Source organism: Numenius arquata, chromosome Z (assembly GCF_964106895.1).
Source record: "Numenius arquata chromosome Z, bNumArq3.hap1.1, whole genome shotgun sequence".
NCBI classification, from domain to species: domain Eukaryota; kingdom Metazoa; phylum Chordata; class Aves; order Charadriiformes; family Scolopacidae; genus Numenius; species Numenius arquata.
In genome coordinates this window covers 13,898,479-13,925,642 of record NC_133616.1, presented here as the reverse complement: position 1 = coordinate 13,925,642, position 27,164 = coordinate 13,898,479, and the positions used below count along the sequence as shown (strand labels likewise).

The following is a 27,164-nucleotide window of genomic DNA, read 5'->3' as shown; positions in this document are numbered from 1 at the left end:
GCCAGAGCATGCTATGTTGGTGGTTTTTTTTCCAAACAAAGATGAAGACATATTTTCTGTCCCAGATTGGGTAAGCCTAAGGCCTTGCTCCTGCAAACACTTACACACATAGATTGTTCAACTGGGTTGTAATGTTGAAATTAAGGGGGTAAATCCAGATTGGAGGTACATACATACATATGTAAATGTTTGCAAGTCAGTGGGAGCTGACTAGGCTAAGTTTTTGTCAAGATCAGCTGAGGCTAATGGCAAAAACTGTGTCTTGATAAAATAACTTTCTCAGAAATATTTCAGCTCAGCTGATAGAAGTGCTGATTTGGGGTATTTTTTTTTTCTTTATATATCTTCCCCCTTTTTATCTTTTCAATTAATATCCTTCTTTTTATTGTTCTGCTAGTATTTGAACAACAATATAAGACTAGAGGGAAAAAAAATCAGATAAAAAAGCAAAAATCCTGTTAATTTACTTAGCTGGATGCAGTTATTAAGTTAAAAGTATTGATTGTGTTTATAATGTTAGGAATTTTGCAATGGGTATTTAAAAAAATAAAACCATTTCCAGGCTCTGTTATCTGTTTTTACTTTCCAGTTCATAAAAAAGAAAAAAAAAGGGGGAAAAAAAAAATAGGTTTACAGGGCTGAATAACATATACACTGATGTTTGTTTTTATTTAACTGATATTCTCTCTTTTTTATCCTTAGCACGTGTCTAGCAGGATCGGTGTTGTTGCCTGTTAATTTTTTTTAAGTGGGAAGCCAACATATACCATGATCACTGCTAATTTGGAATATATTTTCATTAATTGTTTCCAGTGCTAGCATAAAGGGAGAAAACGAGGAATAAGTGGACTTGGTGAATTCAAGATATAACTGGCTGGAAAAAAATGTGTGTTTTCCACACTTGTAGTGTTGGACTCACGCTTTCTTTAGCCTACATCTTGGTTTCACTATCTAGTGGTTTCTCACTCTCATTTTCTTGTGAGATCAGTTGGTATGGTTTCTTCATTTCATTCTCCTCTATTACAGAATTTCCCATTTCAGCATCCCTGTTCTTCAGCTCATGCCGTGATAAATGTTCAACAATTCCTGCTCCAATGGAGTCTCCCAAGACATTGGTAGTGGTACGAAGACGATCCCTATGGAGAAATAGTAAGTCAGCCTTCATTTCATAACTTGTTCAGAGAAGCAAGCAGACTAGCTCTTAAAATGGCCTTAAAATAGCTACTAGATGATTCAGCAATTTTATGTATATTCATTTCTCCGAACCATTAATGTCATGATTTTTTTCTACAGAAATTAACAAATATACTATGATTTTGGAGTCACAAAATGTGTTAATACTCTTGGCAACTTCACAGCAAGAAACAGCTGTGTGATGAGGACAACAAAGCGAGCGTATGGCAGATACTTCTCGGAGGCATTTCTATACTTTGATGGTTTGGGTTTATATTACAGAATCACAGAATCATGGAATGGTAGGGGTTGGAAGGGACCTTCAGAGATCACCTAGTCCAAGCCCTGTGCCAAAGCAGGGTCACTGAGCAGGCTGGACAGGAATGCATCCAGGTGGGTTTTGACTATCTCCAGAGAAGCAGGCTCCACCACCTCTCTGGGCAGCCTTTTCCAGTGCTCTGCCACCCTCCAAGTAAGAAGTTTTTCCTCATGTTCAGATGGAATTTTCCTTGTTCCAACTTGTGTCCATTGCCTCTTTTCCTGTCACTGGGCACCACTGAAAAGAGTCTGGCCCCATCCTATTGAAATCCGCCCTGTAGATATTTATAAGCACTGATAAGGTCCCCTCTCAGTCTTCTCCAGGCTAAACAGACCCTGGTCTCAGCCTTTTCTCATTAAGAGACGTGCTCCATTCCCTTGGTCATCTGATCACCCTTATATCCTCTGAACATGTAGGCCAATGAGAATCTACCATGTTAGGGTAATTTCGCTCCTGAGCATGAACTACAGTCAGTTATTTAGAGTGGAATTCTGCTGAAATAATTCAATTTAAACTACAAGAATTCAGGCCTCTTAGAGGGCTCTGCCCAGAAGATATAGGAAGCAGCTTGGTGAGGAGTGGCTGGCACTATTACCTGATAAGTGTCCACCTATGTAAGGCTGTGGCTTGTGGTTAGATAATAATTTGAAAATACTATGTTCTGATAACAACATGGGAAACTTCTTGCTGGGATCACTTGAGAAGATCGAAGGGTAAAAGCCTTTGGAAACTATAACTAACAGGGGTTAGACAAAATACGGGTTGGAGGAAGCCTTCTGCCTTTGATTTAATTCCTGGATCTAAGGGATACCCCCATATTCCTAGAGACGTCAGTTAGTCTTCTACAGAGAAATGGAAGAACCGAGGGGCAATACATTGTGGTGGCTGGATAAGAGAGTTACACAACTGTTTCTCATTTCTGTGTCCATAGGTTATACACATGAACCTTTCCTAGATTAGATAGTCAGTGGAGCTGCAATGATCTGGGTCAGATCTGAACCAGCTCAGCCAGATTGATAGAAAGGTTTTCATTGCCATCCTACAAAAAATAGAAGACTAAAGCAATTCTTTGCTAATTTAATTCTAGTGTGTCTGAAAAATTTCCTAGTACCCTGAGGATCCAGGTTTCTAAGTAGCCTTTTTGCATGCAAGTGGAACCATCATTAAATAACACCCCTCACCATCTGCTCTAAGAAAATACATGAATCACAAGAAATTATGATTCTTTTTAACACTTCTTTCAAACTGCCTTACACAGCAAAAGAAGTACACCACTGATTGCAGTATTGCCACAATGTCCCTGCCTATTATACTTCTAAATATGGTCAAAGCCCCTAGTGACTCCATAAAAATACTTACAAGAACCAGTCCACTGCAATGATAAGGGTGATATCATCTGTAGGCAAACCTACTGATGTAAGTACAATGACCATGGTGACCAGTCCAGCTTGAGGAATGCCTGCAGCCCCAATACTGGCAGCTGTAGCTGTGATGCTGTGCAAAGAGATGGCGAGAGCAATTAATTGACTTCCACAATAAATTCTCATTATCTGGCAAACATTAAACACAGATATGAAGCAAGAAGGCATTTGCTCAGTAGTAGATAAAAAGATGAGCCCAGACGCTTATCTGGACACTGCATAGCTGCAGGACAATGTGGATCTTAATCCAAAATGTTTACACTAAACCTTTATCCAGAATCTTCAAAATGTGGTTTTGTTAGGTGGTAAGTCCTCTACTACATGCTAAGGGCCTGACAAAAACATTACAGCCCCCACCCTTTGAACAAACTCACTCCACGAACTCCAACACATTAAAAGAAAAGCTGAGAATGTAATTTTGTCCTGGCACATCTAACGCAAGAACTTTTATTCACTGTCCATCTCACTATAACTTCATGCCAGGTGAAATATCTATCCTCCAGCAGTTGGCATTCTGCCATCAGAAAGCTGAAAGTTGCCAGAAATCCTGAAGCATGCAGTCTAGTAACTTGATAGAAATATGCTTGTTCACACCTGCTTTAGGAATAATTTATTTTGTCAGGTTATTTGGCAGGGAGCAGCTCTAGTACTAATGAATGTGGAACTATTGCCTCTGAGTATGAAGGCAGAGTTTTGCCTCCTGTTGATGAATATTGAATTAAACTGGTGGCTTTTGTGGAGAGAAGCAGTTCTGTTTGAAAATCTACATTCCAGTTCACCGTATGTGAACTTTCAGTGTTCCTGAGCAATAAATATATATCTCTCTGTTCTACAGTGTCCCTCTCTCCCCTTGCTGACATTTCTTTCTTTGCATGTGTACCCGTTGCCCTTTTCTCTTCAACTGTTTCAGTAACATAATGAAATTAATGCAGACCAGTTATCATCGAGTGCTAGTTAGTGGGTTGTTTGCTGTTCTATTTCAAACATGAAGGCTTGTGTGCTTGAAAATATACCTATCTTCTCCACCTCTATCAGATGGTGTAATAAAAGGTATTACTGCTCCTTACACAGCTTGCTCTACTTGTATCCTGAGACCATCAGGACTAGGAAATCACTCCCTCTCCTAGCATTAGCACTGTGATGCTTTTATGCTACTGCTTTGTACATGCATTCTAAACTACCTGGACTGATTTTAAGTCTATAGCTCCTAACACCTGCATGAGTTCTTAGGAAAGAAAATTTAAAAGCCATTACATACAAAACCCATGTTTTTCTTTACTATATGCAGTCATAAATGTGTCATGTTACAGTTCTTAAAGGTTTACCTAATGGAAAATATGTGCTGGGGGGCCTCTTCTGTGCAGAAGATGTAAATCATTACAGTTATTCAGCTACTATAGCAGTTCTTGTTTTTAGGTCTAGATGCTTTTGTTTAATCCCACATATAACAGCAAGAAGGAGTCATTACAAAGGTGCTTTTATTAGATGTAGGTAATAATGGCTTCTGTACCTGATTGTGATTATCTGCCCAAAGTTCAGATCAAAGTTGTTAACCTGTGCAATGAAAATTGCAGCCAAAGCCTCATATAAAGCAGTTCCATCCATGTTAATTGTAGCACCAACTGGGAGTACAAATCTTGTAACTCGTTTGTCCACTCCGTTTATTTCTTCTAGACACTTAAATGTAACAGGTAGTGTTGCAGAACTGAAACAGACAAAAAAAGAAGGTAATAGATGACGTAAATTCTACAAAGTGGGAATGAGAAGAATGTCGCACATTGTGATGACAAGAGAGATTGTTCTAACCATCTTAATTTTTTTGTGAACTACAGAATATTTTTTTAAAAAATGCAAAGGCTGAATTTAAGCACTTGTAATGATGGAGGTTCTCCTAATTGGAAAAATTTTCCAATGCTTAATTACTGTTACTGTCTATGTAGTCCCTAGTCTGAAAGTGTCTAACCTCAATATTTTGTCAAAAGATTCTTGTGCTTATTTAAAAATTTCCCACTTCTCATGTTTACATCTTCAAGTTATGATTGAATCATCCCTAAGCATTGTTTTCCTGAAGTTATACAAATTGACCCATTCAACCCTTCAGTAAACAGCACGTCTTATCTTATTTATTTGCTGGCTTCCTTGGAAAGGGCATTTTGATGAATGATTACATTACTTTACCACTTCTAGGTTAACACCAGTAGGCAGCTAAGCACTACACAGACACTCGCTTTCTTGCCCCCACGCTCTGAGTGGGACAGGCAAAGAGGAAAGGAACAGTAAAAGCAAGAAAACACAGCAGTTGAGATTAAAAAAATATGTTTAGTAAGTGAAGGATAATGGAAGAAAAGAGAAAGAAAACAAATCAAAACAAGCAATGAAAAGGCAATCACTCACCACCTCCCACTGGTAGAACAATGCCAGCCGGTTCCCAAGTAAAAGATGGCTGGCCTCCCTCAAATTCCCTCTTTCCCTTTTTATTGCTGAGCATGATGTTACAGGGCATGGAATATTTCTTTGGTTAGTTTGGTTCAACCTATTCCACGCCCCTCAATCTACTCACAGCAGGGCCAGAGTGAGAACCATAGAACGTTTTGACGCTGTTCAAACACTGTCCAGCAATAGCTAGAACATCAGTGTGTGATCAGTGTTGGTCAGAAATGTAAAACACAGCACCATATGAGTTGCTACGAATAAAGTTAGTTCTGTCCCAATCAGGCCCTGCATACCACTGTTCCTCTGCCGCTACATCCAAATATGATATAAATGATAATTTCATTTAAAGGCCAACCCAACTGAACATTTTGCCATCATATGCCATAGAAGTGCCCATTCAGCCCACATGACACCACGTTCCTTTTCAGAGACATTGCCTCAGAAGGAAGGAAAAGGTGGCCATTCCATAAGAGCTGCCTGGGCTCTTTGTTCTTAAAGATGTATCTCTGTATCTAATCACACCAAAGCAAAGAGGTTTTTCAAGACCCACCAGTTCAGATTACTCTATCTCAGTGACCCCTTCATTGCTAACTACTTAACAGACTTTCATGTCTTTGAAAACTTTATCAGTACTGATAGAATGTAAAGAAGGGCTGTGGAAGACTGAAAATCCCTTTGATGACAGTGAACTTAAAGTTGAATTTTAAACAGTTTTTAAATCCACTTGCAGTATAGTATGCTCTCTTCCATCAATCTAGGTTTTTACTCAGAATCTTGAGCCATGCCAAGTGGTATGTCTTACAGAAGCTGGAACATAGCCTCTTAACATTATTACTATTATGCACCGAAGTTGGAGTTTCATTTACTTTTTTCTCTTAAACTATGTTGACTGGCATTAGTTTTATTACCTTCTTTTAATGACTACTCTTTTAATCATTATTAATCAAGTTCCCTTTTAGGCATTCCACAAATTTTCAAGGATTGACATCAAAATGTCAAATGTGAAATTAGTAGTTGTCCTTCTCTACCCATTAATATGCCATTATAATTTTTTAAGTCCTCAAGACCATTTCCAGTTGCACAAAACTTAATCAGATTCTACATTAATGGTCACAATAGCTTCTCATCCAGATCCCCAAAATAATCTCAAATACCAGGAGCTTAAATTTGGTAGTACAGGATGTATGACATGAAACATCTGTCTTTAAGAAATACTTTTAAAATCTATTAACATGTTTTATGAAAGGTCATATGACATAGAAATGTATATTTGACTACAATAATGTTTCCTTTCACCGGAGATGCAGTTTTTTTTATTCATATGACCTACCTGTGTTTTCATCAACAAAGAGCAAGTGGCATTCCTGTTACAGGTTGTATACCCATCACTGACTATCAGGTTTTTGAGCACAGGACATCAGCTACCAATAAGGGCTCTTAAGCCCCCTCAGAATTCCCTCTGAACTTTCCTGTTTGCTGCTCTGTTTTGCATGCACATTCTTTGTCAGCTGCATCCTTTATCAGCAAGCCATTACAAACTACTTAAAAATCTTAAACACCAATGCTAATCAAAGTCACAAGGGTTCCAGCCATACAGTCTGGATCACCACACTCATTTCATCTCTGTTCAGGGTTTTTTATAGAAAATAGAGTTCAAGTCAATATAATGATAATAATTATCTCTATTGGAGAGCAGCAGAACTGAAATAAAGTGCCCAAGTGAATACTTGAGTACAGAGTTAACCAATTACATTAGGAAAAATTATTTCTCAAACCAGTAATATTTTTAAAAAAATATGGCCTTAAAAATTGTCTTGTACCTGGAAGACGTTCCCAAAGCTGTGACTAATGCCTGGATTAAGCCTCCAATAAATACCCAAGGGTTCTTACGAGTGATCAGGAAGTAGAGAAGAGGTAGGACAATGACAGCATGAATTAGCAAACCGATGATAACAGTTACAGTATACATGGCAAGCTGACCACCAATCACACCCATATCTTCCATCTCAACAATTTTTCCAGCAATCAAGAACAGGATCCCCAGTGGAGCGTACCTGCAAATAAGGAATCACATCAGTATTGTTAAGAACAAAGTAGAAATTCGCTTCCCCATCCATACCTTTTGTGTGTAGATGCATGAATGTAGGATTTCACTTTTAGGATGAATGCAATTATTCAGAAGCAGTTCAAGAGCTTAACCCCTTAACTCTTAACAGTTCAACCTGGATTAAACCACAGCAGTGAATGTTTCTGATAGACTGTGTCGGATTCAGGATCTGGTAAGGAATTCAAGATGTATAGCGTGCCTTTCAGACACATAGGGAGACTCCCTTTGGAATTCAAGTGTCATTTAAAAGCTAGTTTAGCCAATTCCATTACAATTCTGTCTGTATGAATGAAGGCTCAACCAACATAGTTGTAGACTGTGCCAAGTGTCCCGTTCTATTATATCACCAGTATCGTTTCCCATGTTGTTGGGGAAGGAACCCACACAGAAGGCTGAAAATTTCAGTGATTTCAAGCTACTTCTGGACATGCCCTATTTAATCCAGTGGGGCAGTGGATAAACACTTTAGCATGAAGCCATTTGTATGACAGAGGTTTGCTGCATTGTGGGGCAGCAACACAGGTTGTATGGTCTGCTTTTTCCTATCGGTAAGCACAGCTACAGATGAAGAAAGATCCAGTGCTAAGCATAAAAATCTAACATAATTCTGCTGTAGTGGAACTTTTGGTACAGCCTTATTTCTATAAATGTCCACTTGTCTTTTCACACTAAGTTACAAAATTTGTCCAGCATATCTCAATTGCACTTTAAGCCGTGTAGAAATTTCTCAGAAGTAACAATTTGCACCCACTCTTTATCATCTTAAGCATGCTTGTAAAGAAGGAGAAAAGATTTTTGCTCTGCATAAATGTTTTCCTGGCAGAATAGAATTTTAGTTACTGGAAAAATAGACTTATTTTTAGTTATGTATCTAGTACTGCAATATATGTGTGTTTGTGATTGTTTGGTTCTTTTCTGTAGGAAAGAAGGCAAAAGAAAATTTATTTTCATAATTAACCTTCTGCCTGAGACATAATGAATCTTCATTGTTGAAAAGACTTCATACCTAATGTTTGAGGGAAAATGTATTGGTTTTATTTATCTATTGAACACAGAAAAGTAAGTAGCAAAATTATGTGTAAGCAGCACAGCTACAATGCAAGGACATATGTATACACTACACAACAGCAGGAATCAGTTGCATTGGAAACTAATGATAACAAGGTCTTGCTGTATAGAAATAAGATTATAGGAGAAGTTTGTCGGTCTCCTTTAGTAATGTCAGATTAGGATATAAGGAAACTTTGTCAGGATACTGTTGTGATTGCTTTCTTTTTGAAGACATAGAATGACTTGACAAGTTCTGCCATAGACTGATTTTTCTCATGTCAAAAGCTAAACATACTGGAAGAATAGATATGTTTGAGCAAATTATTGACATACAGAATTACAGTTCTTGGGTTCATTTATAAAAAAAGCTACAAGTTAGTTAAGATCTTATTGTCTGACTTCCTGCCAAACAGACTCTTGCTATCCAGTACCTGACTGTGATGAAAAAATATTGTTAGTAACTTAAAATGGAATTTATTGAAGAGGCACTTACCACATGATTAGAGCTACCAATCTCATGATAGCCTCATTAAGGCTATCAAAGAAGTCTTTTAATGCCTGACCTTGCTCCCTCATGCTTCCAATCACCAGGCCAAAGCTTATTGAGAAAACCACCAATCCAAGGGCATTCACTCCATTTACAGAACCTGGAACAGGAACTATTTCCTCTTTCATTCGAGTGAGGGCTTCCATTGCTTCGGACACATTGCTTATTATGGAAGCCACTGTGGATGTGTCATTGGATGGAATATTTACTTTAAACATTCTTTTTTCATAGTTAGTTTTGAACTGTTAAAACAAAAATAAAAGAAAGATAGGAATTCTGAGTTACAGCAAACAAAGGTAAAAATCACACATTAAATTACTAATTACTATTGTAGGACATTTGAATTCTTTGTGTAATATTTGTTGGTAAAATGCACTGTGATGAAAACCTGGCTTTCCTGAATGTAAAAAAAAAAAAATCCATATTAACCTCAAGAGCTAAATCTTCACCTTTAGCTTCTAGAACTTATTTTCTCAGAAATATGCCAAAATCAAAGATGCAGATTTGTCATGCTCATGAGTTTTGTGACAAAACAATTGATTCTTAGTTTGCATTTATATAAATTGCTGTTTTTCCCAACAACATATTTCCAGCTGTTAAATAAATGGGTCTTCTTTGGTTAGTTAAAATATTTTCATGTGCTCTGGAGTTTGCTTACCTTTCATCCTTTTGAATTAGAAAAAATTAGAATGAAGGTAACTTAACACCTTTTTTTTCCTTCGCTGTGGCAAAGCCATTAGTTTTCTATGCTTTTGAGTAACAAATCACCACTTTTTTTTTAATTAAGAAAAGGGTACTACCTTAAAAGGTTCCATTATGGAATGGGCAAATGAATTTCAAAATCTCAATATGCTCCTAAATGTCTGCTTTGAAAAACAGTCTTTCACCACCTAATGTTTTTCCAAAGACAAATGCGCATCCTGAATATTTCTGCCTGGGTTCAAAAAGCCCTGCAGCCCTGTACTGATTAAATTCTGCTGAACAAAAGGAATACTAAATATCATATGCATGCTTTTTATATATATATATGTAATGTTATATATAAACATTATAAAATGTTTCTAATATATCTCAGGATGCTAAATATCCTATTAAAGCAATGGGATGCTGGTATCAAGGTTATCCAGCAACTTTAGATTTTTATTCCTTTAGGCCTGCCAAAAAAAGACAAATATTAAGTACAGGAGCCGTAGTATTATTAGTAATATGTAGATTCTGTTGTGCACTCCACAAGCATTTGAGTGAAATGGAGTACTTACGACTAAGGTGGGAAACCTGAATATCTGTATCTACCAACACTGACCTAATTGTCTGTTATTTTCCATACATGAATAGTTTTGATGCACTCCTTCCACATATTTGCTGTATCCCCCTGAAGGCTTAAGTCTTTCTGAATTTCAAATAAAATTTTCTTACAGGAGATTTATGGAATGTTTCTGAATAAGATGTAGCAAAATGAATCTCCATGGAGGTCAGATATTCTTAAGTTTTAAATGAAATCTGCTAAAATGTATTAAGATTTGGACTGTGGAGACATAAGCTGTTCAAACACTTGGCTGACATGGAAAAACTGAGTTTCACTCTCTTACCCACTCACATCCAACTTGTAGTACTTTCTCCTCTGTGTCAGTTCTACTTTGATCTCTCAGTGAGACAATTCTACTTTTTAAACTGGCAGAAAACTTACCAAATAACAAAAGTGGCCATTTTGGGATAAAGGGTGTGGAGGTGAAGCTGACTGACCTGGACACGAAACACCGAGACTGGAACTATACAGCCAGGGAACAGGGTATGGGATTGCCTCTTAAAGTGACAGAGAGGTATCACAGTGGAAATGGAAATTTTCTAGAAGTTCTCAGTAAAGTGCTTTTTAATATAATAAAGTGCCTGGTGAAGAATGTTAAAATACTTCCTAACACTGTACATCAAACATTTCTGATTCTTCTTTTTTTTTTTTTAAGGTCTAAAGGTATGATAATTATGTTATATGTATATTTTTATTACTGTTTTTCAGTAGAAAAAAAAAAACTGAGATAAAAATTCCTTAAGGCAAATGTCTGAAGGGTGTAATTACACTGAACTTGTGGGCATACAGATTAGACAAACAAAAAAGCAAGCTGCTTAATGAGGACTGGAATTAAAGCCTAATTTCCTACTGAATTTCCTATTAATTTCCTACTTTCCCTAGACACTTCATAACTACCTTGGTCCTGATTCTCCTCCATTACCCTCGGGTCCTTCTCTCATTCCTACCAATTTGACTAGGTCAAAAGCAACACGTGATACGACTGTTAGACAGTGTTAGGTGTGTGCTGCCTGGGTGGTTGGCTGCTGCCTGTTGGAACAGGCCATGAGCTAATTCATAAACCACTTTTCTTTCAGTAGCAGCACAGTCTTCATTTGTCTTAGAACTGCCTAACCTCCAATTAGGTTGGAATTGGCCATTGGGCTCAAAAATTACAATGGGACTGAGAAGAAGTTGGGCGACTACAGGGGACAAAGCACAATCACATAAAGTTTCTTACCTTTAAAAACCCAGTTAGAAATCATTTTAGGTTGCAATAAGCATATTCCTTCTTTTTTTGGTGCTGATTCTGGAATTCTGTCCCAGCAGGAAGATGCCTTTAATTCTTTATTAGTTAAGTCTCTTTAGAGGTATAATATGAATTTTAGGACCTCACTTAGCAAAGTTCATTTCCATTTCAGCTACTAGACTGGTACACAGAGATGTAGATCTTCTCTGTTGACTTACTCTGTTGGTCAGACTTAAGTATTCAGAAATGTTACTAGGGAGAGTAGTCTTTCTAGAACCCCTTCCAGAGCAGTGGACAAATGCTCTATTTAGGGTGAGATTCAAGATGGGAATCTGCGCACAGGAATCAAAGCAACTTTATTTGCTCTGGGACAGTCACTTGAGCTAGCCTATTGCTAAATGAGGGTAGGGAAAACTCTGTGGATGTGTCTCTTTTCTTATGCCCAAAGTTGTCTATCAAAAGTCATGAGAAGGTTCCTGGTGAAGCAAAACAAATTAAGGAAAACCAAATATGGAAAATGCAAATGAGATATCTATGAAAGAAAAAGTGTAGGTTGAGCTTTATTTGTGTTGGTGCTTTTTCAGATGACACTAAATGGAAGTTTGCTTGGCCACCACAAAATAAATTTTCTGTGTGTAGAATGGTGAAAAAGCCAACTGTTTACAGGAAGTGACAGGATGAAGATCACCTTCAAGATGATAGAAAATGTCAAAGCTTTTGAAATAGATGAAGTAATAGCAGAGTTGACTATTACTGCTCCGCAGAGAAACTGGTAATAACAGAACATTTTGTGAGCTTTTATGAGATTTCTACTTTCAGGCGGATCTCTGTGGTGGGACTCAGAGTTATCAGCTGTTCATATAGCTCAAATTGACATTTTAATATCACACTGTGATTCTGCAGATCCATGCTTTTTTGTAATATTTAGCTCTGGAAGAATTTAGACAAAGAAAAACTGCTCATATAACAGATTGTAGGCTTAAGGGTCTCAGAAGAGCTGGTTTTGTTTTACTAGAAGTACACACACCTACACTGATAATCTGTGCTGGGCTGAACAACACCACTGAAGACCTGTCATTTCTGAGGGTGTTTGGTGCATTTTGTCTCCAGAGGTATTTTTGCCTGGTAAGATTTTAGATGCAAAATACTCCTAATTTTTCCTGAATTTCATGTGTAAAGAAGAAATTAGGAGCAAGGTAAGTATTATTTGGAACATATTAATACTAGTAGCTTTCTATGAACAACCTTATCTGCAAGTAAAATACAAAAATAATGCACTTTGGACTTTTTACAAGACATAGTCCTGATGAACAACCTTTAATTCTCTCATTATGAAATAGACAATATAATTACTTTATATCATAATATAATGAATCAGTTATTTACAATTTTATTAGTGTTTTATTTTTGTTAGTCGTACAAGATACACACAGTCACTTTACTTGAATATATTACATGACTTTTTAAGAAGTAACTTTATAACATGACAGTAGCACATTCCAGTGATTAATTTGCAGACAAGGTAATTGCATGGGTAACTGCTCTGAAAACTCATAATTTACTGTCAGAACTCTGAGACAGTAGCATTAGCACCTTCTGTGCTAAGTCTGTATTATGATGTAATTTTTAGTGAATGAGGTTTTTGAAAGCAAAAAGTTTACTTAAATGCTAAGTTAAAGACTAAAAAATGAATAGATGAAAATAAGGCAGTGATATCCCATATTCCTAATTAATTTCTTCTTTTCTTTCCGTATGGACATACACAAAAGCATTCTAAATTGTCTGCAGAAGAGCTGATGACACAGGTTAAAATATATCTTAACTAGCCAAAATTATCATGAGGAATAGACAGCATATATTAGTTAGTATTCCTGTCTGGATGTGCAATTAACACTTCCAATCCTCATGATAAGGTTGAGTTCAGGAAAGAATATTTAATTAAAAACAGCTCAGAAGAAATGCAGCTATTAATTAGATGCACCTTTCCAGTTCTTTAGGCTTCAGCTGGCATAAAATTCCACCTAGTCACAACAGAATGACCCTCCTCAAATTGTTAGACTGATTCTCTTTCTCTTGATGTCCTAAGTTCATTTGTGTCTCTTTTGTCTTTTGATATATCCCCAGAGCACAAGAAGTTAAAAAGCAGTATCTGATTAAGAAGCAGACTGCTGATTGCTTAGCCCCAGGCTAGGTAGCATTTTTGAGTATGGCAGAGAAAGACTAGTGAAGAGATAATGGCCAGAGCTGAAATATAAATCCAGTTTTCCTTAGCTATCCCTAGACTGAGGGTGAGTATAGTGGTACTTTTGAACAAAGTAATCTAATTTTTGGTAAGTGTGGAATATTTATCTGCAGCCAGTCTTTTCACACTCTCCTGTTACTGATAAAAACAGTAGAAGAGCCTACAAATGATCAGTACATAGTGAAGGCAGCGACATACATCATATGGAAATAACCAGCATCAGAAAGCATGCTGTCTGGATGTTTCCAGAGATCCCTGCCTGCCACTGATTTAATTGGAGGAGCTCCTGGTAGAGACAGGGTGCCAACAAGACTTTGGTCTTTCACAGGGAGAGAGTAAGTGGTTACTTCACAGAGTAAGTGAAGAACAGAATGAGACTAAAGTCCAACATTTTCCAGATTCTTCTTAACTTGCTAGGCAAGGGCGGCTTTTTGTCCCCCTAGGCTTTGCTGGGGCATGGGGCTGAATGCCACCAGTGAAGCTTGAAATGTTTCTGCTGATTCTCAGCTGAAAGGTCTGAATGAAACGACTTCCTTAGCTTTTCTGTGGGCTCTCTTTCTCTCCTACAGGGACTCCTCTTGGCTTCTAGGATCCACAATGGGGGTTCTTTTTTGGAGGGGAAGGGACATTTTCTTCCACCACTCTTCCTGCTTCCGAAGAAGATAATGTGAAAACAGGAGGAGGAGAAGAAGAAGCAAGACGAGGCAGCTTTTTTTGTCTCACAGACTTGCTGGGAAAAAACAACAGGAAAGGGAATCTAGAGAACCAGAAGACTGAATGAGAAACAGCCGAAAATTTAGAAAGATCCTTCCTAATTAATTCTTAAGATCCCAGTCTTCGTTCATGACTCTTCTCCTAGCAGCAATCATATAAAAGCTTTCCCAACTCCTTCTAGAAGCCCTTCCCACCTTGGTTACCTTCTACACACAGCTCCATTTCATTTTGCAGGAGAGCAATTCCATATCCAGAAAGCTAACTTCTCTAAAATTAATTATGCAAAGTACAGTTTTCCACATATTGGTGTTATGAAATTTGAGTAATAGTTGATATTTTGAGGCTAAAAACTTTGGAAATGATAGTTGGTCCTGTGTGTTAGTGGAGCTGCTTTGGGAAGTGCTTACTATTGACTGGGAAGTTAAGAGGTTCAAAACTTGCTGTGAGTACTAACATAGTCATTGGAGGACTTCTCTGCTGGCCATGGTGAGGAAGAAAGAAAAACCTTCCCGTGGGTTCCAATGCAGGAAAGAAACCTGCCTAAGGATGCTATAAGACAGAATCTGAGCACCTAACATATCAAAATATGTGATTTGAATGTGGAGTGTATATGCCAGTGATGATATCCAGGTGTGCAAAGTGGCAGATCAGTATTACGCCTTTGACTGCAGGTGACTGTGAGTAGTAGTCTGTTTAGTGTTTGAGAGAGCAAACACTGTGGTACAGAACCAGATTAATGCCAGATGGATCATCCTTCTTCATAAATCTTCCGAGAAACACATGAAAAACATGATGTAAGCTTTTGAAAAGAAAGTTATGGGGTCAGTCATATGGATACCTATGAATCTTACATGTGAACTGTTTTGCCTGTAAAATATTTTTAGTTTAACAAGTCTGCTACAACGAAGTAACTTACACCTAGGTTTTGGTACCTGATTCAAAAGGTAATAGTATCAGTACAACAGATTTAAAATCCTGGTGCTTCAGTAAGCATAGGTGCTGCTGAAAGTCAGAAAAAAACTTCATTAAATATTTCCTGTTTTTTGAACAATTTTTTGGCAATCTCTTTAAGCTGTAAAGCACATGAGAAATACAATATACTTAATGTAAACAGAATCTACAGGACATCTTTAATTAAGAACATAGATTTAGGACTGCTAGTCACTGAGTCATGTCCTGTTGCTGTTGGACACTTTATCAAAATAACTTTTCAAGCTGTATCTTAAACCTCATGAGTTTGTGCCCACAACTCCAAATTGAAGATTTTTCTGGGACCTCACCTTTTGGGTAATGAAAGTTAAAAACCTTTCTAATTCTCACTAGATTCAGTCATAGTCATTTCCATTTGTTCTTGGAACATTTTTCTTTATCTTATGCAGTTCTGTTCCCACTCTGGTTTTTGTACCTGAATAGTTTTTAAAGTAAGCTTCTTTTTGCCTTATTTTCTGTGTTCTTTTGATAATCCCAGTAACTCCTCTCTGCAGTGTGCTCCTTTTGCATGAATCTTCCTATGAATGTAATGACCAGAACATACTCAGTATTCCAGACAGTCACATTCCTCTGACTTTATTTCCTGTCTTGGAGTTATGTCAGCTAATATATCATAGAGCTGAATTTAGAGTTTTGTTTTTTTGTTTGTTTTTTGTTTGTTTTTTGTTTGTTTTTTTTTTCTCTTTTCTTTCTGATGGTGACTTCCCATCTCAAAGTAGAAATTACTCTTAATTTCTAAATGTTTATTTCATATGTGATCAACTCTGACAGTTCCGTGATTCCGTGATGAAGAGCTACAAGGAGATAACCAAACATGCTAGTGCCTGCAAGAGCCTATTCACTTTGTTGTTGTGTATTGCAGTGTGCCAGGGACATACTGCCTTCTTTTGATATTGTTATATATGTATCAATACAAAATGCTTTGACTTTCTTGTCATCTGTAAATTTCATTGTGTGCATCTCTTGGCAATTTAATTCATAAAAATACCAATTGAGGTATACCCAGTCCTTCGGCAATTTCCATTGCTATCTCCACAAATTTTATCATTTTTACAACAATCCTATCCCCTGCTCAACTGTTTCAATTCCCTCATATTAAAAACTGTTTTATGGAAGTCCAAAGAGATTACATCCATTGCACTTCTGTGGCACAGAAAAACCCACTATAATTGCTTTCACCAGTTATAGATAACAAATTCCCAACTCAAGAGATTTATTAAAAATACTGGCTGCTAGATCTGTAACTTTATGCCCTAATTCTTTCATTATTTTGAGATGAAGATGATATCATTCCCTGACTTTATTACATTAAATTCTTTGAATTTTGTTTCTTGTTTAGATATAGACTTTTGTTTTCCCATACTGCTCTTCTGCATCACTGTCCTGAGTTATCATCATCCTTGCTGAAAACAGAGGCATAGCATTTGTTGGGTTTGGACCTGGGTCTAGTATATCTTTAATCTTGATCAAATCTTTAATCTAAAAAGTCACTGCTTTTTATTTGTCTCTGTTTATATAACTAAAGAAAATGTTCCCATTTCTTTTCAATTCTTCTGCAAGATTTAGCTCAGCTGGACTTTGGAACATTTCTACTTTATCCTCTTCCTTCTTGACCTCCCCATTTCAGCTTTTTTTTACTGCTACAGCAATAACTGGTAAATAATATCGGCTCAAGATCATCTGTGGGGTCAGTATGAAGCAATCAGATTATGGAAATAGACACTGAAGGTTTCACTGAATCTATATTGTCCTCTTTTTAAAAAAGGAATGTAAAAGGTTACTATTATTTTCTACATGGAACAGTTAAGGTTAAGACCAGGTTAATGACAGAGGAATTTGGGAAGGAACATAGGAAGAGCATTCTTTCGCACTCCTGTCATAGGTGACAGGAAGTCCTCTAGTTTGATTTTGTTATTGATGTCCACAAAATTGTTGCCTATGTTTTGAATCTATGCACATTTCTCACATGAAATTCTTGAACATCTTCCAGTCTTTGTACAGATGGTGCATATCTCAGTATCTTCTAATTTAACATAAGATTATTTTTGAAAAGTAAATTCTGTAGTGATTTTAATGAAACTTGTTGTAGACTTAAGAATTTGACATTTTAGAAAAATTAGTTTTTGATTTGCTGTGCCAGGTGTGTTTTATTTGCTGCTCATAGCAAATACTGAGACAATATGATTGAAAACAAAGCACAGATTTCTTTGGTTTGGGTTTTTTTTTGACAGCTGGCAGCATACATAAGATTTGTTTCTGCTGTAAGTACAAGTACCTGATATTTCTAAAGAAAATGTTATAACGTTTCAATTTCTTTCAATTTCTTTGTTATGTTTTAGTTGGAAATAATGAACCATTTTTACCTGTTTAAAGCAAGCTTCCACCAGATTTGGAGGGAACATATTTCTGTGAAAAAGAAAGAAAAAAGCATAAGAAGTAATAAGACTCTAGTAATATCTTAAGTAGGGGCACAGTTAATAAAAGAACTGACCAGCTAATTTTCAAAGGAATCCTAAGACAAATATGTAGTCATGTATACAGTAGAGCTTTGCATACAGCATTGGCCTGGTCAGCTTTATCAGGACAAAATGTAGAAGGGTTGGATAGATCCTGGAAATTGCAATCTCTGTATCCAATAGTGTATAGTAGATCTGGTTATGGAGCAGAATATTAGCTAAATTACTAAATGAACAAAGCTCTGTGGGTCAGTGCTGACTTTTAATTTTGTATTTATTAATGCCTTCTGAATCCAGATTAATAAAGAAGTTGTGCATAAATACAATATTTAATGCATTTCTACTTCTTAAACAGCTTTTGCAGTCACGTACCCTAGTACATCATGGCATTTATCACTCGAGTCTTGTCGTGATTAAGAAATAAGTATTTTTAAGGCTTGAGTATTCTTTAATAATAACACATACACATATAATTACATATGTGTGTGTATACTTGTTACATATGGGGGTTGGTTTGTTTGCTTTCCAGAGTGGTGGCATTTCTGAGGGAATTAGAAGCAGCCTAACTGAATAAATTTTGAGGAATCTGAGTGCAAACCTCTTCATGGGTCTTTCTGAAGTCCCCCTTCCTGGCAGCATGACTCTTGGAGGCCTTTCTCCATGTCTCTGGCTTCTCCAAATGGGTTAGTGGAACACAAAATTTTGGTGGCTTTACCTGTGGAAAAGCTCCCGAGTTCAAAACCTCAGCTTCCCTACTCCCTGGAATACATCTGTGACACATTAGCTCTATAAAAGAGACATTGCAGAGTCTCTGAGCAAGGAGAAAACAAGATTTTATATCTGTGCCCCTCTATTTCAAGCATTTTACTTGCCTGTTCCTGGAATTTGTTTCCCATCCATACAGTTTAACAAGTTGAGTAGATGCACCCAGATTGGTGGCTACAATTCAAAATTAAGATTACTGGCTAAATCAAGGATTCAAGTGAAGTGAGAAAACTGTCAGAAGTTGGAAGTAAAGGAAAGCAGAGGAATTTGGTAATAAGGATTGTGCTATGGAAGGAGGGGAAAAGACCCATGCAGATAGCAGAACAGAAGTCTTTCTTTTGTGCATGAAAGAATCTTTCTTTTAATATTAAAAGCAGTTTCTTCCCTTGCAACAGCTTGATTTGGAAATAAATCCATGTAGACTTTTGTAGCATTGTAGGGGTTAGAGATATTGGTATCACATAGTTGAAAGAACTAATTTATGCAGTAACTGTCAAAAATTCTCTACTTTTGTTCTTGTGTGAATCTAAATATTATTGTTGTTGCTATTGGTACAGAAGATGTGCAATATCATAGCCATACCTGATTAAATCAAGAAAGGCATCTGCTGCTGTCACTTGTACAATTTTGCCTTCTCTGTGCATGTTTTCTTTAGTACCTTTCCCAGGGTGGATGATGACCACAATGATTATACCAATCAGTACAGCAATGATCGTAGTACTCATGTAGTAGACTACTGCTCGGACTCCCATCTTCCCTGATGCTTTACTATCCAGGGCAGCAATTCCTAGTAAATTTAAGCACAAGGACATTCACCTCACACAGTTGCAAGTAAAGAGTATAAATTGAGCATGATGAAAATTATTTTGTGGGAAGAGTTTTGACGAACAGTACATTTAAAGCTACCCAAGGTAAGTTGGCCCTCTTTTGCAGCTTGTGCTGCCACTGTCTTCCCATCCCACCCCTAATTGATGTTATTACATCATTTTCTATTACCAGAGTTACACAAGTTACTCTATTACAAGAGTTACAAGCTACAACCAAGTGTCTTGTTAACACTTGGCTAAAAGCAACGATTATTGCTCTGATGCAGTGTGGCACTCCCTGTATTCTGGTGAACTGATTCCTGGTTTTTGATTAGCATAGTTAGCGTAGTCTGAAAAATGCGCCTTAGAAATGTGCTGCACCTAATTTGTAATAGTAAGAAAGAAAACAGATACTCACAAGTAATGCTGACAATGTTTGCTACAATTAATGTGTATGAAGAGTTTTCTTCAACCCCTAATGGAATGACCTCAGTTTACCTCTGTCCCAAGCCATGGGAGTTTAAAACAGATTAAATGTTGTTAGTGCATTTCAGAAAATCCTTATTATTTTATGAATAAGCATTTAGAGTCTTTTATAAACTTTGCAAAACTTGCAGCATTAATCTTAATTCTTGGCTCGTCTTAATGCATCTGATCTAATGTGAATACTAGGGTGCTCACTATGGCATCTGTTAAAGTGTTTGTTCATCAGATTGCACCAACAGGGCTGCACTGTGTTTTTTAAATGAAGGTGCAGTTCTGCCAGGGAATGAACTCTGAATCTTTGAGAAGCTGCGTCTCATGAGAACTGTCAGAAATGGAAACGCTCTTTCTCTTTCCAAGCAGGTGCAGTTACTGTTCTCCTTAAAATGGCCCTTTGCTCCTCCTCCTTAAAATTTCAAGTAGCCCATAACTTCCCCATACTTCATCTGGAGGGCTACACCAACTGTCTCAAAACAGTGCTGATGCTTCTTGTTGGAATCAAGCTTTGAAAGTGCAGACTGAAGAAAGAGGTCAGAAAAAGATCTCTTTGCTTTATCACTCCCTCCTATGGAGCCCTATATGGCACTGTCTAACCCAGACTTCTGCAGACTACCCACACGTTTATCTAGATGCCATGTTTGAACATATAACATATAATGAAAGTTGACCCCCTTCTGCTCTGAGTACTTAGAGGAGAAAGCATTTAAAATGAGGCAAGAGGACTGCATGGATATAAATAATATGGAAACCTGTCATGACCTGACAAAAGTAAATCTTTTCTCAAATCAATGTAGATGGATCGTACTTCTGTCTATCTTCTAAAGGAGGAAATACACGCTACTGGAGTTGCAGTGAATGTACTGTATCACCTATGTAACTGAGATCAAGGCTGTGTTCCAGGCTCTGATCAAATCTTCACAGTATAAAACCAATCACATGCTTCATACTTACCCTTTCATTTCAGCTGGCATTTGCCTGTCCTTTCGGCAGAAGCTATTAGACTCAGTTAGATTTGTACCCACAAAATGAGTTGCAAAGGGAGATCACTAGATTTGTACCCTGAATTGCTTGATGTACACGTGCCATTATGGTAGAAAAGCAAAGTGTTACTGACACAGTAAGAAACGGAAAATGGGAATCCAGTATTTGAAGCACTTGATCCTTCATTTCTCTGTTCAGCTTTTCCATCAGTAAAACTGGATGATAATTCTTGTGGTAAATTTATATTTTTGTTTTGGAATTCTGTGACAAAAATGGTAAATGCTAACAAGTAATAAATAGTTTTCTTATCTTTGCAAAAAGGAAGTGAGTCCTATAGCCCTCTTGTCGGTGGATGGGGGATTGATTCTTTTTTAGAGTAATCAAAATAATGCAAATGTCAAATAATGAAAATATAATTAACCAATACATAAAAATAAAGTTAAAAATTTTTGGAGAATTTCAGATCTACTACTGAGTTGCACAATGTTTATATCAGACAGCATTTGTTACAAATTTTATTTTTAAAGTATCAGTATGCAACTTAAAAAGTTTAATTAAAAAATGAAAAATGAATGCATGCACGCTAGTCCAGTCAACTTTATGTACTCTAATTGCTGTTTTGTGTTCTTACTTGCTATTTCTAAAGTAGCAGCAATGGGCTGTATATTTTTTCATTTTAGCTAAGATCAGCTTTAAACTTGGTTTACATCCTGAGCATTAAAAGGTTAACCTATGGAGTTTGGTAGGAAGATGTGGAAATGCACAGATGTTAAATGAGTTAGTTGCCAGTATCCTGCCCTTGCCAGGTAATAGATTCAGGACCAGATGCTGAGCAGTCAATAGAGGGTTCACAGGCTTATGTGCTTACTGCTTTAACCAAGACTGATCTTTCTTTGTACTCCACACTTGGTGCTAGGTTGAGTCTTCTATGCTCCAGAAATCACTAGGAGTCAGCGTAGGGCATATCTTACCACTAAAGATTGCTATGTTGAAGGATTAGAGCTTGTGATCCTATTCTTTTTTGGATTGATTCTGGGATTGAGTGGTGAACCATGTGCGAGTGATATGTCAGGGAGCAAGAGTCATGCTCTTTTCTTTATAAACTGCTTTCCGGCTTGGTTTCCTATTATGTACTCTGGCTGTGACTACATTTTAGGTTGCTCAGCCTCACTCCTGCTCTTGCTTATCATATAAATGACTTCTCAGCTTGAAAGTAGGGCACAGCAATTCCTCTCTTCTTGAGCTCTAACTGCTCGTGGCATGTATAGCAACAACCATTCAAAGCAGAGGAATGACAGGCCTAAATATGAACAAAAGCTATATGAGGAGGAAGCAAGTTCTCACCTCAGAGAGCCCTTACTGGGGAGCTGCTGGGCAGCCTTCCCTCCCACTGCGGTTAATAGGAACTCAGAAGAGGGACACTCAGTACCATCCAGGGCTGAAACTTCAAAAGATTCCAGCATACGAACAAAGAGAAATATCTTAAAAATTATTTTAAATCTCTTTTTAAAACATGAGAAAATGAAGGGGTTTGTTTTCTTTACATTTTAAAATGTTGACAAGATTTCATAGAGCTGAATGGGTCTGGAAGGGTCCTTAATGGAGAAGCAATAAAGTTCGCTCCAAAGCTTTCATGTGTCACAGACCATTGTATCCTCAGTGTGTCCTTTCACAGCCAGCCAGCAAAACTCCCATTGTCCTGCGGGAGATGTATATGCCCCTTTCATCCTGCTCGCTGCTCTCTGCTCCACATGGCTGCTGGCTCCGGCACCTCTGCCTCCTCTCTTCCTCTCCCCTCCCGTTCCCCAGGGGGCCTGGGAAACTTTGCTGTGCCACCGGTCCCCATGCACAGGGATGCCTTGAAGTTGTCAAGGCAACCTGGAACAGAGCGCCTGTAATTTCTCCCAGCGTGTGCGCGCACACAACATGAATGGGAATGATTTTTTAAGTATTGATGGGGAGGGAGGGAAGCAAGGAGAGAGGAAAGGAAGAAAAGAAAGAAGGGGGCAGGCGTTAGCCTGTAAAACTGTAAACAAACCCAAGCCCTAAGCCCTGTCCTCTCCCTTCACCTACTTTTTCTCTCTCTTGAGAAATAAGTGAGAAACCAGTCACACTGTGAGTGAAACATAAAGACATTACAAGGAGTTCTCCAGAGTTTCAGGGCAAAAAGCAAAGCACTATGTGGTTCTTTAACAAGGGTGTTAGAGAAGAAATCAAAATATTTTAGGATGTGGGAAGGTAGCAAGAAAGTAAGTAGGATAATTGCAAGAGAAAGGGAAAGAGAGAGAAACGATGCAGGAAAAAGGATGAGAAATCTATTTAGGGCAACTTATTAAAAATGCTTGTTCACCTGGTGTGATCATGGTTCTGCAAATTAGCATGAACTAATAATGTAGCAGCTTTCCTGAATAGCTGCTATACTATGACTGGGTTTGTGTCAATTAATTTTTTTAATATTGTACTTATGATTCTAGATTATACTGAATTCTAGAATTTACAAATCCAGAGTTGCTTCTATTGTTTTTAATTTTCTTGACATTGAAAGCATGCTGTACATAATCTATGTGTAATCTTGGATTATACTAGGGCACACTAATGCAGAGAGATGGTACTGTACTCCTCAGTCAGATCAAAGGTAAAATATATTAAGCATGTTCTCTTTAGATAACATTTAAGCCAATAATAGCTTTGGGTCTGCTTGTTCAAAAATAAATTCCAAGGAATTATTTTAAAAGCCAAAGAGCAGAGCCTATGCTAAAAAATCCTATGACATCAGAACATTTTCTCCCTTTAATTAGTGCAACTGCATGAACTGATTTCTTGCAGAACAGTCCAATGTCTTCAAGTCATGTTATGAGCTATTTCAGTCTGAGATTTGAGTTTCATCACATACCTAAATTTTCCTGTTACAGTACTTAAGAGTTTCTGCCTGTGGGTTTTTAGAAAGAAGGAATATACATATTTACACAATTGGACAGAATATGCATATTTACTACAGGATAACCAGTCAGCAGATGGTATGACTGAGGCCCTATGTCTGTGTGTAAACCCATAGTTGGCAAAGCATTCTTGGTCTGATATTTGTCCTTAATGTTAATCACTAATATAATTTGCTGAATAAGGGCCCATAACTACCAGTTTTTAAATGGGATCTTTTTCTTTACACTCAACAATAAGTAGTATGCTACCAAAGAACTGGGCAAGTAGCCAAGATTCATTTTCTTTGGCTTTTCCTAAAAAGAAACCAGTCACTACTTGGGACCAATACTAGTATCTTCAGTGATTTTATCATTTGCTAGATCAAGTGAGACTCTGTCACTGGAGGGGGCGGGGCGTGCAATTGTGTATGTATACATGCATGTGTATAATTTCAGTTTAAAAACAGTGAAAAAGGTCAGCTACTGCTTTTCGTGTTGTAAGTCCCTGTTTCTGAAATCTTTTTGCTGCCCTTAAAAAACTTCTGGAAAAAATAAGTTTATGTATATGCTTTCGTGTACTAAAATTCCTGTGTTTGTAATAAGAAAATCTAACATTTTGCCCACAATTTTTTTTGAACATTTGGTTTATTTAAAATTATTTTTGATGCATAAAGAAGAAAATTTAGAGTATAGAATAGAACAGTTCAGTTGGAAGGGACATACAACAGTAATCTAGTCCAACTGCCTGAACACTTCAGGGCTTATCAAAAGTTAAAGCCGGTTATTAAGGACATTGCCCAAATGTCGCTTAAATACTGACAGGCTTGGGATCTTGACCACCTCTCTAGGAAGTGTGTTCCAGTGTGTAAAGTAAAGAAAAAAAAATTTATTCACCCTCTTAGTAAAGAAATGTCCAGTCTAAACCTCCCCTGGTGCAGCTTTGAACCATTCCCACCTGTCCTGTCAGTGGGTACCAGGGAGAAGAGCTCAGCACCTCCCTCTCCACGTCGCCTTCTCAGGAAGCTGGAGGGAGCAATGAGGTTGCCCCTCAGCCTCCATTCCTCCAAACTAGACAACCCCAGAGTTCTCAGCTGCTCCTCACAGGGCAGTAGTAATCCTGCGGAGTATGAGAGGAACTGCAGTTTCAGAGCCCTGGTGCAGGCACTTGTCTGAGTCGTCACTGGTGCGAGGCTACTCTCTGTGGGCATATTACTGAACACCTCTAAGTCAGAATCGTCCTGAGATGTAGCGATATGTTGTTGCAAATATATGAAACGATGAACCAGTTTGGAGTGAGTGTGTAGAACAAACTGTGTGTTCTGGTCCTCACAGACATTGACCACTGGAAATAAAAAGGAAAGGATTTCTGTGATTATGAATTATTTCCTTACTATTAGAAATTAGTATTAGAATTGAGTTAACGGAACTCCCTTGCTAATGTAGATTTTTAGATAAATTTCCTTTAGATGTTTTGGACTCAGTCTTTAAAAACAAAACATTATGAATAGGGCATCTTTTTATTGCATATTATTTTCCTGTTCATTTTTTACAGTCTCTTCAATTGGAAATTGCAGTTGCTTGTTAAGGACTCCTATGGTGGAACAGCAATAACGGCAACTGTTGACTCAGGAGTGCTGCCCTAATTTTGTTTCTTTAAGCCTGTCTCTCATTCTCCTAATGAAGCAGTCTTAAATGGGCTACTCCCGACCCCCTACATCCACCAAGCACTGTGTGATGAGTAAACTCTCAGTGTGAGACCATGAGAACAACCCCTTTTGTGTATGTTGATGAGGATTTGTGGAAATAACACTGTGCAAGGTCATGGTAAAATATGCTGACAGAAAAATTCTAAGGAAAAGCAATAGTTAGGTAAAGACACTGCCTGAGTTTAATTAACATGATTAAGCTCTAGAGCTTTATTCTGATAGCTGCTGAGCATGTCCTAAGTGGTGCTGAACACTCCCTAAAAACAAAAGTTAAATAATGTTTAAAGCTTTAGCAACTGAATCCTTCACAAGATCAGGTCCAAACTCTAGATTAATATTTTTAACAGCAGTAGCAGTGAAATAATAGAATTGCTAAGAAAAGAGCTAAATAACATTTTCAAAGAACTATATGCAATGGTGAAGTTAATTAATATTAAATCAATACAGCTAATGACTTCCTGAAGCCACGTAAAATACATGTCTGAAATGCAGGTCTGTATTGCCTAGCTGCCCCCAAATCACAGTTTAACTTGTCCTTATTTGAATATGGAAATTTAAATAATTAAATTAGATACTTAATTCATTTTTCCAAGTCCATTAAGAACACTGGGCAAATATATCACTGGAAAATTAGTAATTGTATGTGATCCAAAATTACGTGACTGTGATTAAGCCAAGCAGACTAATGAAACCCATGGCTGGGATATAGGAATGCAGTTCAGAAAGCCAATTAAATGGCTAAGAATGGCTCCTAAAGGACTACACCTGTCCTGCAGTTTTGTAATCCTGCCCAATCCCTTGCCACCAGAAAACTATTAACTTTTGGTTTTGTAGGGTTAGTTTTTCTGTCAGTTTATCTTTTTGAATTCTCTCAGAATCATGTCATGTGAACACCAGAAGTTGTACAAGGGAAACAGAAGGAGAGCCTGTCTGGGGGCGGAAAACTAGCGTTTTGGGAGCAGTTTGACATTACTTCAAGTTGGCTGTACTGTTAAACTGCATCCTTTGCTCTTCGGTAGCAGTGCTGCTAAAGCAAGTTAAGTGTTCCTTATTTCCACCTGCTTATCTTTAAGCTGGCTCTGTTCTCAGCAGGTGGCTGAGCAAACACCATCCACCATTCGATGACAAGGAGAGAACAAGGGTGTGTAAAAGAGCACCTGGGCTCAGGAGAACTCTCGAGGGCCACAGTTACCCAAAACAGCACGGCCTTCAAAAAAGATCAGCGCAAAAACATACCTTTACAAAGATACACACGTGTTCCTGTTATGTGTAAGAAAGAAGCTCACAACATGAGTGAATCAGAGAAATCACAGACTTTAACAGAAAGGTGAGACTTAACATGTGGAAGAGTCCACATAAGCACTTAAATAAAGCAATGTACCTTTCTTTTGGATTCTCCACTACTACAGTGAGAAGAAAGGTTGTATATGATGAAAGAAGGCCTTTTCTAGAGGATGTTAACCTAACCCTGCCATACACACTTATTTCTGTTATTCATAGAGTGCTTTGAAACACACCT

General features: G+C 37.6%; 1 protein-coding gene across 4 annotated transcripts in view; it reads right to left on the bottom strand.

The window, feature by feature from the left end:
- Nucleotides 1-931: 931 nt before the first annotated feature.
- SLC1A3 (solute carrier family 1 member 3) overlaps nucleotides 932-27,164 on the bottom strand; it is a 61,840-nt gene continuing 35,607 nt past the window's right edge. For 2 of the 4 annotated variants that reach the window (XM_074166837.1, XM_074166839.1), the window contains 7 exons: nucleotides 19,334-19,538; nucleotides 17,894-17,936; nucleotides 8,997-9,292; nucleotides 7,167-7,400; nucleotides 4,424-4,618; nucleotides 2,852-2,986; nucleotides 932-1,136 (listed from right to left, as the gene is read on the bottom strand). In XM_074166837.1, the coding sequence (XP_074022938.1) occupies nucleotides 932-1,136; nucleotides 2,852-2,986; nucleotides 4,424-4,618; nucleotides 7,167-7,400; nucleotides 8,997-9,292; nucleotides 17,894-17,936; nucleotides 19,334-19,538 (1,313 nt within the window). The remainder of the gene's footprint in view (nucleotides 1,137-2,851; nucleotides 2,987-4,423; nucleotides 4,619-7,166; nucleotides 7,401-8,996; nucleotides 9,293-17,893; nucleotides 17,937-19,333; nucleotides 19,539-27,164) is intronic. The other 2 variants (XM_074166838.1, XM_074166840.1) reach the window with 2 other exon arrangements.